The sequence below is a fragment of the Euprymna scolopes genome, chromosome 19 (genome assembly GCF_053919585.1).
Source record: "Euprymna scolopes isolate OS-2025 chromosome 19, ASM5391958v1, whole genome shotgun sequence".
In the NCBI taxonomy this organism is placed as follows: domain Eukaryota; kingdom Metazoa; phylum Mollusca; class Cephalopoda; order Sepiida; family Sepiolidae; genus Euprymna; species Euprymna scolopes.
In genome coordinates, this window is record NC_136500.1 from 146,542,641 (window position 1) to 146,555,888 (window position 13,248).

The 13,248-nt window shown below is 33.4% G+C and overlaps 1 protein-coding gene across 1 annotated transcript in view; it reads left to right on the forward strand.

Moving 5' to 3' along the window:
* The first annotated feature begins 1,769 nt into the window (after positions 1–1,769).
* Positions 1,770–13,248, forward strand: part of LOC145240036 (ATP-dependent clpX-like chaperone, mitochondrial) — a 68,508-nt gene continuing 57,029 nt past the window's right edge. Inside the window, exon 1 of the mRNA XM_080103623.1 lies at positions 1,770–2,068. Within this exon, the coding sequence (XP_079959749.1) occupies positions 1,987–2,068 (82 nt within the window). The 5' untranslated portion in view covers positions 1,770–1,986. The remainder of the gene's footprint in view (positions 2,069–13,248) is intronic.

The window sequence follows — 13,248 nt, forward strand, 5'->3', positions numbered from 1 at the left end:
ATATGCAATCGCGCACATTTATAAACTCTCAGCCTCTCTTTATATATATTTCACTAATGTGTTAATGTCTCTATATTCTCAAATCCATATCTCACAACATGGTCACACACATGAACCTCAAAGATATCTTACAACATGAACACTTAAGACTCTTATCCTTCTTAACATGAAAACAAAAGAACATACATTATCCTTACTAATAAGAACACATTGAAATGTATAACGTAACACTCTCCTCCTTGGCAGTGTGTGAGAAATTCCATATACAACCGCCATCTTTCTTGTTTAGGCCGGCCACACAGTTCTACTAGCCGTTCCATGATTGGTTAATTTTGAATGAGTCAAGTAAATTGCTTTGCGCCCTTTTTGTATCATGCTTTTATTTTTAGTCTAACAAAAATTTGCCATCGCGATAGACTCAACACAGTGGTTCTCTCTTGAGGGAGCCAAGACAATTCCTTCATGAACACCAAACAGTTGGTGAACGAAGGACAACTTATATTGCTGTATTTATCGGAATTGAGGATGACATTCAAGAACTGTTCTGTATGTTTATTTTCCAAATAATGGATCTTATCTCATTTCATCTTGAGTCCTAATTATAGGCGCCATCATTCCCGCCGAGTTTACCATGAACATTCATGGATCCTTCCAAAGGAACAACAAACTAACATTCCAACAATAGGAATTTGAACTAAAGGCTCCATGCATATGAGAGCAAATCAGGCCACCGTTTTGCAAAAGGACTATACCAGAACCAAAGAATTTTCATTGCTATTATTTGTGAATAAATTTCGAGTTTAAAGGTATGGCTTTTGTTTGTGGAATTCATTTGCTTATGCAGGGAGGAAATTGAGTGTGTAGGAAAGAAATTTCTTACAATATACAAATGTTTATAATATTATTAATCATTAAACTATGTAAATCTTAAAACCTAACAAAATTATAACAAAGATTAATTATTAATTTCAGTTTGAAAAAGATAAACAAAGAGTTTAAAAAATCATTAAGTCGTTTCTGCTTTTCCATAGTTCTTATAGTTAACACAAGTCTGACGTCACAGAATCATGTTTTCTTTTTTTCACATTGTTTTGGCAGTCCCTATTGTATTATTTGAATTAATCGGATTAATGTTCTCATCTTGAATGTTATCTGTGCAAATAAGAATTTAGAGGAGAACATTAGCTCGATTAATGCGAATAATACAAACTATTATTTGGTACCCATCTTCTACATTAGTACCTGTTGGCCCATTACACCCCTCCCCTTTCACACGCTTTTGAGGGACTTGTGTTTGCAAACATTACGTTTGAATAAATATGTTATTCACTCGAACTACAGAAGCACAGAAGAGAAATAATTATACTGTTTCTCCGTTTCTACATTTGTGGAGAAATAATTAGTTTTATGCATTTAAAATTATTTATAAACTGAAAGCAAGTATTGAAAATATGTTTCTGTTTTTCGAGCTTTTTATATATAAAAAATAATTCTTAGAATCGGAAAAACGTACTATTTGTTGTGCTGTTAAGACACCATCTTTTTTTCAGCATCGTTAGCGGCGAAGGAAAGAGTGATCTCGCAGTAAATAACCAGATGCGCACAACGACCGTTCAATAAATAACTATGTTATTTATCCACAACTTATTTTCACTAAAATATATAAATTGATAATAATAATCATCATATTTAAAAAAAAAAAAAACATTTAAAAAACTTTTATGATCATTTAAACATTTTTAGCCAATCAAATTGCAGTTATTTTTGTCTCCTTCCACGTATTTCAATTTCACCGAAACAACAACACGTCCATGTTTTTTTTTTATTTTTATTTACATGTCGGCTTGTTTGAAGTCTAAACAGCTTTAATTCTCCCACCGGACAAAACATGCATGGCCGGTTTTCTACGAGTATTTAATTCTTATTCATTTTAACTAGAAATAATCGGCTGTTTTTATCGAGTTTTATCCTCCCCGTCCATTCAAAATGACGATGTCGTGTGCGACGAGACTCAGTTTTCGCCCAGTCAGACATGTTTTTCTCAGTCGATCTTCGAAATCCGCTTCAGGTAAAAAAATGGTTACCTTTTTTTTTATTTTGGATATTAACAATTTTTTAAAATTTTATTTATTAAAAGAAATAAATATTTCTCTCGATAATATCCATTTTTCTTTTAAAGTCTAAACATTTTTCGGTTCTTATATAAACTCACCCCCCCCTCCACGGTTGCCCGTTTTTATTCGGTAAAATCCGGTAACGACTTACGACAACAGCTGAAAGGCAACCACACAAAGTTAAATTCGAGTTCCTGAAACAGGAAATTAATAAAAATGATTTATTTACATTTTAGTTTTACTAATATATTTATATTCCGTATTATTTTTATTTTTTTAAAATGGTACTAGTGCACTTATTGATCCGTGCTGAAATAATATTATTTAGAAACCCATTCTTAACATGGGGAGGGGAGGGTGTTTTGTACCTATTATGTACTTTAACCTTGCAATTGAATAAAAAAAAAACATAAAACTTTAATCAAACATGGAAATACGATTTAAAAAAAATAGCGCGGATCAGTAAGTGCATTTAGCACCAAATTTTTCAACATCGGTAAACGCTGTTTTTCGAGCTGAATAAACATGTTACATTAAATAAAAACACTAAAAAATTTATCCAGTTAGGGAGAAAAGTAACTTATCTTGCCTTTGATAATATTTGTTATATAATATATTTTTTCTTTTGACAACTTTTTAGAATCTGTGTATAGTAATACAAACCCCAAATGTCATAAAAATTAAATTAAACTTGAAAATACTATTAAAAAAAAATTAAAATTAAATAAAAAAATAGCGCGGAAAGTGCTAGTGCAGTGGCCAGTGCCTGCAGTGGCAGTGCACTTTTTAAATTGTTGCCTTTTATTTTGTTTTTAGTGTTTTATTTTACGCCGACAACTTGTTTTTGGGAAATGGTTGCATTTCACGTCGACATGTTAATCTAATTTGCTTTTTTCCCCAGCAAAAAGTAAAAAATATGAAAATGACCGTGCTTCTATAGAATGTGAACCGGACTAAACCGACTGTTGCCTAACTAGATCAAATACTTGTAGGGCTATGTTAGCGGCGCTGTTTTACAATTTGTCATTGTGCAGAAGGAGACAACTCTCATTATGAGATTCATTTTTTTTTCATCTCCTAATTTAGGACGCTCGGTCTGACGATATTTTATTAAATCTAAATATTAAAAATAGATGGTATTATTAATATAAGCTTTGTTAGAGTAAAAAAAAAAAAAAAGTCTTCGCAACTTTAAAAGTTTCACCCTTCTTTCATAGGCATCTCCAAACCGTTGTGTAGAACGTCATCATTATACACATTAAGTAGTGACGTCATCATTTCGTGTTTATTATAGTTTGAGTCAACTTCTATGGAAGATCATTTATGCAGAAATTTATGAATAAATAAAATGTACAATAAAAAGCAATATAAGACTTACCTTTTATGAAACGAAGATTTTTAGTAACGAACTACACAGACGATAAAATTTTGGTACTCATGCAGTGCAGTGGTTGCAGTGCACTTATTGATCAGTGCTGGAATAATAACGTTATTATTTAAAATGCCATTTTTGACATGGGGAGGGCAGAGTGTTTTGTACCTGTTCTGTACTTTAACCTTACAATTGAATAATAAAAAAAAAAAAAAACTTTAATTAAACTTGGAAATACGATTAAAAAATAGTGTGGATCAATAAATGCATTAGTACCATTATTTCATCTTTTCAGCTTTAAAAAATGTTGAAATTTTTATCGACCGACAATTTTTTTTTAGTTTTTGTAACATGAAATATGGGGGGGGGGGGATAGGAACACCTAAAAAAAACAATCTTTTTTTTCTCTATATTTAACGAAACCTACTTTTATTATGTAAGTTTATTTAATAAATAAATATAGAAAATTTCAGGAAAATAGGACTGTTATTTGATTTTTGCTAGATTTTTTTAAACATGGGTGTGTCAACGGCTTCAAAAACGTCACTACATAGAAATGTTGTTTGATAGCGTCGATAATGTAAACACGATTTTTTGTCTCGCATTTTCATTATTTTAGTATGGTGTAAAAAATTAAGTTTATTTGAAGCTTCTCTTAAGTGGTAAAGAAAGAAGAAAATACCTGAGTAGCCTTCAGGCCTTGATAAGTGGTGACCCCCATGTAAAAAAAAAACAAAAAAAAACTACCACAGAATCATTAATAAAAAATAAATAAATCAACAATCTTGCATTTAAAGTGATAAAAATCGTGCATAAAAATTGATAACGTCCCCCTGGTCTTGTAGTAAAACACCAGGCTATTTATCAAGCGGTGACGAGTTCAATTCTTGTCAAAGTTTAGCCATACCGAAGAGAAGTGATACGTCGAAACCTGCATGTCTGTCTTACTTTTGTATTGTACATGTATGTCTTCCGTTTATGCACGTAATAATATTTAAAACATTTAAATAATAAATTAATAATTCTATCTCTGGATTTGAACTCTAAAAACAAGCTTAAAACACCCCGTCTTCCATCTGTTCAACCGCATCCAGAAACTTTGAAGGATGAACTCCCAATTCTCATAGAGAACATATAAAATTGAAAGGAGGGCAGCTAAATTTTATGGATTGAAAACAATTGCACACTCTGGTAACAACTTTACCTCGATGATTTTGAAAACCGCATGCTGGATCTGATTAAAAGGTCGCCAAGGTCGCTGGAAAAATGGTGGGATCCTTCTACCGACCCAGGAGATATCTCACTACTGATGCAATTCTCTATCTATATAAAAGCTAAGTATGTCCAAGGATGGAGTACTGCTGCCATATCTGGGCAGGAGCTGCTAAAAACAGCCTATCCTGCCTTGACAGAGTACAAAAGAGACTTTGTAGCCTAGTGGGGGATGCCCTTTTCTCTTCCCTGCAACCTCTCTCCCACAGAACGGATGTTGCGAGCCTGTCGTTGTTTTATTGTTATTTTCATGGGAAGTGCTCGTCTGAGCTCCAATCTCTGCCCCCCCTCCTCGCCAATCTTTCACAAAAAACACCCGTCTAGCTGAAACCACTGTCAGTAATTTTCCCCACTCCTTATCTGTGCCGAAATCAAAATGTAGATTCCATGAACAAAGCTTCTTTCTTAGAACTGCACACCTGTGGAACTTTTCCATTTGTCCGTTTCCCACCTTGAAAACCAATTACAAAGATTTTCCGAAATCTCAGTACCCTGTATATCAAATTTCGAGTCTGTAGACTTAAAGTTGACAGTTATTGTTTAGGGAAATGTACAAAGACAGACAGACACTTTCACTTTTATAGATATATAGATAAACACTCTAACCACTCTCAGTCTATCCAAAAATCTATAATCCCTTCTATCTCCTCAAGAGTGACAAAAAACGCTTGAACACAATTTTATGTTCTATAATAATGCCTTTATTCAATTTATCTTTTTCAGTATACCCCCCCCCCCTTCGTTTATCGCCCAGATGTCCCGCACTAAAAGAAAATATCAAAATAGGACTAATGACTGAAGCAATGATTTTCACAACCTCTCTTACCTACAACACCAACCAGCCTCCTAACCACAATAAATCTGATTAAGAAGGAAAAATAATATATGGTTCACCTCCCCTTTTAGTTCCAATGCTAAAACACAGAATTTTTCAATTTTTTGGGATCCTTCTATCGATCCAGTAGATATCTCACTGCGGATGCAATTCTCTATCTATATAAGAGCCAGGTACATCCAAGGATGGAATACTGTTGCCACATTTGGGCAGAGCTGCTAGAAAGGACTTATCTTGTCTTGATAGAGTTCAAAATAGACTTTGTAGCCTCGTAGGGGATGTCCTTTTCTCTTCCCTGCAACCTTTCTCATAGAAGAGATGTTGCGAGTTTGTCTCTGCTTTATCATTATTTTCATGGCAATGATAGTTTTTTAACTGTTTTAGTTTATTTGTAACTAGCCTGGACGCCCGGCACTGCTCAGGTGTTTGGAGATGTGTTTTAAGTAACAAAAAAAAAAAAAAAGTGGTAGTAGGGGTAGGCTCGAACCCGTACCGCGAAGATGGAAAAGAATGTGAAAAAAAAAAGTGACGTCTTTGCCGTTGCGTCCATCGCCAAACTGGAAGTGGCAAAGGTTTAAATTAAGGCTAGTCAATCGAAAAGAGGGGATGACTTTAAAAATATCAGCGAAAAACAACTCCTCCTCATAGAAAACTGCCCAGTTTATGGTGAAGGAATTAATGTTTTTAGCCAATTTTTTGATATTTGTTGTCCGAAAGGTCGAGCTTCAAAACAATACTGATGTTGTGAAAATCTGTTGTCTCTGTCGAAAGTTTTAGGCAGATATACAAACGTACATACATACATTTAAGCAGACAGGTGAGATTTATATTATAGAAGAGGCAGTTTATTTATTTTTTTTTATTAAACTTAACATAATTAACAAGCTGCTTTTTTTTTTTTTTTTTTTTTTTTTTTTTTAAAACTCTCCTGGCTCCCACCAAATGGTCTGGCCATATGAGCGAGTTTAAATATAGACTTAGCCTTAATTATCACTTGTATTTAAAATTTTTTTTTTTTTCAGCTGCTGTTACATTGTTAACCTATTTAAAAAAAAAAAAAAAAAAAAAAATTACCAAATCAAACTTGAATTATGAATAGTCAAATTTCTGTAGTTATCTTTACTGAAATATAAATGACGATGGTACTGTGCTTACTGGAACAGATTGTGGAATGGAAACGGCACTAACCCTATGCGGGTTTAACCGGCTTCCTCTAAAAGAGAAAGTTCTTTGGGAATATAAAGTTCACAAGTGGTCCTCAGTCGCATTGTCGGATGAGAGTTAGAAGTAATCTTAACCAGAACTGGACTTGCTATCGCATCACTTTTATTGATACCTTTGGAAAATCTATGAATTTATTTGTCCGCTGTCCAGATATGAATGAAATAGTAGGGTTGGCTGGATTCTCAAGCTTTAGAAAGGCAACATATCTAGGAAAATGAAAACTTTGAAATAATAGCAGTTGTGGTAGTTTGGAGAGAGGATGCTGCAGCATCTGAAAAGCAACTTGTTTGATCATCTTCAGTTATGAAGAGAGCAATAAAAATGATCAAACGTCTTGACACATTATCACAGGATTGCTTATCTGCACACTACAACATGTTCGTATTCCAATCCAATGTCAGCAAATACTTGTCATAAGTTGTCTTTCAGCAGGATTGCAGAGTCGAACTTGTAAGTATGCTTGGAGTTGATCGGATTTTTTTAATCTATGAAAAATCAACTCCATATCGAAAGTTGTGAATCGGATATTTTTTAAATCTTCAGAATCGGACGTTATTTCTTTTGACTCTTCTTTGTTCATAATTAAGTTTTGTCCATTCCATTCATTATTTTTAATTCTCATAATATTCCTCATCATTTGAATACCGATTCATCCATTTTATGTAATCTGTATCCTTGAGTAGCTTTTTGTTGTGATAAATTGGTGATTCATTAAGAACAAGAAAATCAATTCGACTAGTGAGACCTGTGGAAATTCCACAGCGGCATCTTATGTAATATATTGCTGCTGCGCATTCTGTGGGCGTCCAGCGTGAATAGAGACCCCGCAATATTATTGTATCCCTTTTGTTAAAACTGTAAAAGTATTTATCTAAATAATCTGGTTGATACAGTGTCAGAATATATCTGGTTATTACGGTTTATCTCCGATATTCTTATAGGAGTATGACCTATTTCCATCGTATGGATGTCTGGTGTGAATGAGAACCCCAAGATATCATTATACAATATTTAGACAGAACAGATACTACTTTTGGATCCTAGCCAGAAGATTAACAAGGTATATTTTAGTTTTACGTATAGCACAAAAGCAACATTTTTTTTTTATCATTTTTTTTTCTTTTTCTTTTTTTTTACTTGCATCTTTGATCGGAAGATCCTATTTATAAAAAAAAAAAAACCTACATTAAATTAGCGTTTCTCTATACAAACGTAAAGTTCTTAGTATATTATCACCTTTCATCTCCGGATTGAATAATCTGAAAAGTATGGCGCCCGTACACATATATTTTAAAGGTATTAATATATAAATGCTTTCATTGTTGTGCATTAGAATAATTTTCTATTTCATTTTTCTATTTTTGAAGACGCAAAGATTCACTTTAAAACATTGATTCACGCACATAAAACATTTCTTCAAGTCTAAAATGAATGGAAGTTTATATTTTGGCGCTATACACTGGACATATTTTAAAGTTTTACATTTGGCAAGTTGTATATAGTGATGTAAAAAAAAACAAACCATCTCAAACTAAGTTTTATTTTGATTACATTTAAAACCTTTTAGATGTGGGTACATAAATCGTTGCAATACACATATGCTGGTACCAAATTTATTTTCGTAACTCAATTGGCTTAAAGGCTTAAAGTTTATTGAATATGAGAAAATGTTTTTATGTGCTTTTGATCCATTAGCCAAATTTCACAATGTATAACCAAAAATTAATGCCTGGTGCTACCAGATCAAGCTGTCCGGAAACGAAATGCACCTAACATTGATGCTTTTTGTTTTTCTACTTCCTTTTGCAAAACTTATGTTCTGCAACAACAACCCACCTTTTCCCATTTCCCCTTTTTCTATCTCCCCTGACTGGTTTTTACTTAAAATGTACCCAACTAATACTGTAACTCTTTTCCCTCTCCCATTGCAAAACTCATGTTCTTTAGGGAACAAAAACGTTAAAATCCACTATAAAACAACCAAACCAAACATTACAAACTAGCGATTGAAGATACAAAGAGTTTGAAGAATAAAAACTTCTACAAAATAACTGGATGCAACATGAATACTATTTTCAAAATCACTGGATTCGGCATTAAATAACCCAAAAAGGGTTGATATGCTGCAAAGCAAGTAAACCAACCAAAAATTAATGCGGTACACAGCTCTTTGCAAGACAAACAATGATACCAAATTGTTGTAACTCGGTTAGTCATGGAATTATGACTGTTCAAAGTTTGTTGGGGTTATGTGCTGCCTTGAGTGCAATTGATCCAGAAGCCAGTTTGTTTTAGTTTATGACTGAAAATGTAAGCTTCAAACAAGTGACAAAAACCCATGAAAATCTGACGTCATCTGTTATTAAATAAAAATTAATCATAATGAGTAGATGAGACCAGTCTAAATATTATTCGGCAAAGCCCGATTACCTTTCAAAAACAATGTTAAAAAACACAAAAGTGCGAATGATAGTTTATCTAAGACTGTGAAACGAAATCTGTGCAAATAGTGAGTAGACTCGGGTGGAAAATGTTTACTTTTCTCGTTTCTTTAGTTCTTTAGAATGAATCGACACTGAAGCAATTGTGATGTATTCAAAATTGTGCCAACCAATATTATAATGATTCCATTATCCCCCCCCCAAAAAAAAAGCATTTGCTTGCTAATCTAAGTTGGATTTCAACGTCTAACGCATTAAATAATGATTTGTCTTAGAAATAAAAATTTTTCTTTTAATTGTAAATCAATAAATACAAAATTTACTACCGTTCTCGTCTTTAATGTGATTTGTTTCGGTCGATGTAACCTCCGACCTTCTTCAGGTGCATCTGTCAATGTTTCAAGATGAGAACATTAGTCCGATGAATCCAAATAATACGAATAACCAATCCTCATCTCAAAAATTCAGGGATGTCATTCTGTCCTTGTGTCATTTTGCTTGTGCCACCTGATAGAATAAAATTATGAACTGCCCCCCCCCCCCCCAATCATATCATCAACATCGATACAGGATACACTTTGAATCATTTTGGATGACTAATGGTGGGTGATGTGGCAGTACCAGCTCAGATCTTATGGGATGTAATTTCTCATGAAGAACTACACGCCTGTGGAATTGTCTTCTGTTTTCCTGCTTTCCGGCTGACTACAATATGGTTGTCTTCAAGTCTAACGTAAACAAGTTTTTGATGAGCCGTTCCATATAAGTTAACAATTTTACCGAATTGATTACTATATTGTTCAATTTCTACTGTACACTCTTTAACCCTTATCCTCGAGTGGCCTCTTGGCCTTGATAATATGATGCCTGTGTAAAAAAAAAAAAAAAAAAGTCTACACAGGAAAAGTGTCAATTTTCTTCATCCAATGTTGCAACCATGTCTTGCAGCCATACAAGATGTATGGTGTATACACTGTATCTCTTACAATGGAATCTCTAAATGTAAAAATTGTCCATAGTTGCCTGAAGATTTTTTTTATGTAACTGATATATGTTGCTCTGTAGTCGTGTCGGTTTTCCCATTAGAAGCCCTTCTATTTCTGAGGTAAATGAATTTTATTGACTTTCCATATTTGAAATTATTTTTTTTTTTCATAGGATTCAGAATTCGACAGATGTTGCAAGTATTATGGCTTGCATCTGTTAAACATTGTGCCAGCAAGTTTTTTTTTTCTTACTAATGTGTTGGTGATTGTCGTAGGAAGGGGGAAGAACTACATTAATATTGAAAATTGTGGTAAAGTAAAAGTTGCCTAATCGTCATTCGCGTCAATGCAATTATGTAATTATTTGGAAAACCTGTTGAGTTATGGTCAAGAAATGATATCATTTCACTTAAAACGATGGTGTCAGTGGTAGGGAGGGAAAGAACACAGTAATGTGGAATTTTGTAGTGAAGCAAGGGTTGCCTAATCATTAAGCTTCTCAACATATTTGTTTGTAAAGCCGGCTGAGTAATCTTCTGAAAATAACATCTTTTTTTAAAAAAAAAATTTGTCGGTAGTGTCGGAAAAATGAAACCGAATAATGTGGAATTTAATAATGAAGCAAGGGTTGTCTAACCATTAACCGTGTCAATGTATTTATGCATTAATTTTAAAATCCTGCTGAGTCATCTTCCAAAAATGACAATTTTTCTTACAATAATAGTGGCAATAGTGAGGAAAGAAAGAAACTCGGTAATGTTGAAATTTATGGTGAAGCAAAGGTTGCGAACTCATTAACCAACACAATGTATTTATGTATTAATTTGGAAATCCCAATGATCCATCTTCTAAAAATGATTTAAATTTTCTTAAAATTATTGTAGCCTTGGTAGGAAGAGAAGTTATTTCATATATGTTGTACAATACCTGTTGAGAGCATGTTAAATTGTTTCATATATGTATATAAATTACTTGTCCGAAGAGAGGTAAACACATTTTAAATATGTTATAAAATACCCGTCCCAAAAAGGTAATATAATTTCATATACATTCTGTAAATTACCTGTCCTAGGGAAGGTACAATTATTTCATACATGTGTAATAGCCGCCCTAAGGTCGGTAAAATATTCTTTTGCTTGAAATAGCAAATGATGCATAGACATTAAAAATACCTCTCCAAAGAATAACAATTATATTCAAAATCAACTTTAATTTTCTCATAGTTTATATGGTCCCAAGCAACGCTGGGTAGCCCTGCTAGTCAATAATATAAATTTCACCTGTCTGTTTAAATGTATGTATGTATGTATGTCTTCCTAAAACTTTCAACAGAGGCGACGGATTTTGACAAGATCTGTATCGTTTTGAAGCTTGACGTCGCTAATGACAAATATTGAAAAATTGGCTAAAAACATTAACTCCTCCACCTTCAACTGGGCAGTTTCCTACAAGGAGGGAGTCGATTTTTGCAAACCATTTTTGCAAGTCATCGTATTGGTTGGATTGACTTTGCCTAATTTTAACGTTCCGAACTTTTGATCACGTCATGGAATAGCGGTGAGACGTGAGATTTTCTTTCATGTTCTTTTCCGCCTTTGTGTCACTGGTTCAAGCCTGCCTGCTTACAACCACTTTTTTTTTCCTCAACACACACCTCCAAACACCTGGGCAATGCCGAGCACCCAGGCTAGTTTATAAATAAATTCACTGTTAAACACTTGCATCGCTAATATAATTTTTACGCAGTCAGAATTTTTTCTCTTTTTTTCTTTCCGAATTAATTTTTTCTGGTTTTATATCCCCATTAACAAATTTCCTGTCTTAAAAAAAAAAGCATAAAATAATAATAATAAAAAAAGATAGCACTGCACCTTACAGCAAGATCACTTTTTTTTTTTTTTTTTTTACTGTAAAAACTAGTTTAAACACGTCGGATTGAATGAGCTGACATTCTTCTGTCACAAACTAAATTTGTCATTTTCACTTGGGTATCCTAGGGACAGCTTAAGCCTATAATAATAAAAAAAAAAAAGAAAAAAAAAGACATTTGGATTTTTTTTTTCCTTCACTTAAATCGCTTGATCATTCTCACAATTCCTGTGCAAAATTAGGTTTTTCTTTTGATGCTAATTGTACGAATTGCAAGCTGAACATTGAAAAGGTTTTTGGTCCCCTGACAAAAGGAAGGTACACCTGTAAATTCTCCCTTGTCCGTTCGTCTGTCTGCACTTTTCTCAATAAATACACCTTGGAATTTTTTAAAATTTTGCACAAACATTAAACATGATATGAGTAAAAAAGTAACAGAATGGATTTTACAGGAAAACTCTGCCCCCCCCCCCAAGGGTACCTTTCGGGTTAAAATGGCTAAAATTGACACCTTTGTGCTTATTTAAAAAAAATTGATGCCTTGGATTTATATAAAACTTTCTGAAAAGTTGTAACTAACTGATTTCTATATAATTTTGTTTATCTATATTTCGTGATAACTCTTGGGTGTGCCCCAGGGGCTCATTTAGAGCTAATAAAAAAAACTCTGTTTTTGGGACTATTTTACCATTTTTGTTTGAAATTTTTTGTGCATGTCTATTTAGCAGTTTTGCATGGTGCTGAACTCAAATTTAAATATGTTAAGACCTTGGGGATTTTCGGAGCTAAATGAAGGAGAGGGCAAATGGACTTAGTCATTTCTTTTTTTTGCATGGTGCAGACCTAAAATTTACACATGTTAAGGCCTAAAACTGCACCATTAATTTTCCCCAGGATTTGACATCCCCTGGAGAGTTTTGGGGCTTAATGGTGGGTGGGACAAATGCTGAACTTAGTCATTTTTATGCCTCGTTCACTGTGCACTCATGGGGGTGGGGGCATGCATGCTTCATTTGTTTTCATATTGAAATTTGTAGGTTTTACCAAAATGTAATTACATTTTCCATCTTCAGTCAGTCCCAAATGTAACAAAACTTTTTTCTTACAAACGTTTCAGATTTTTTTTATGATGATT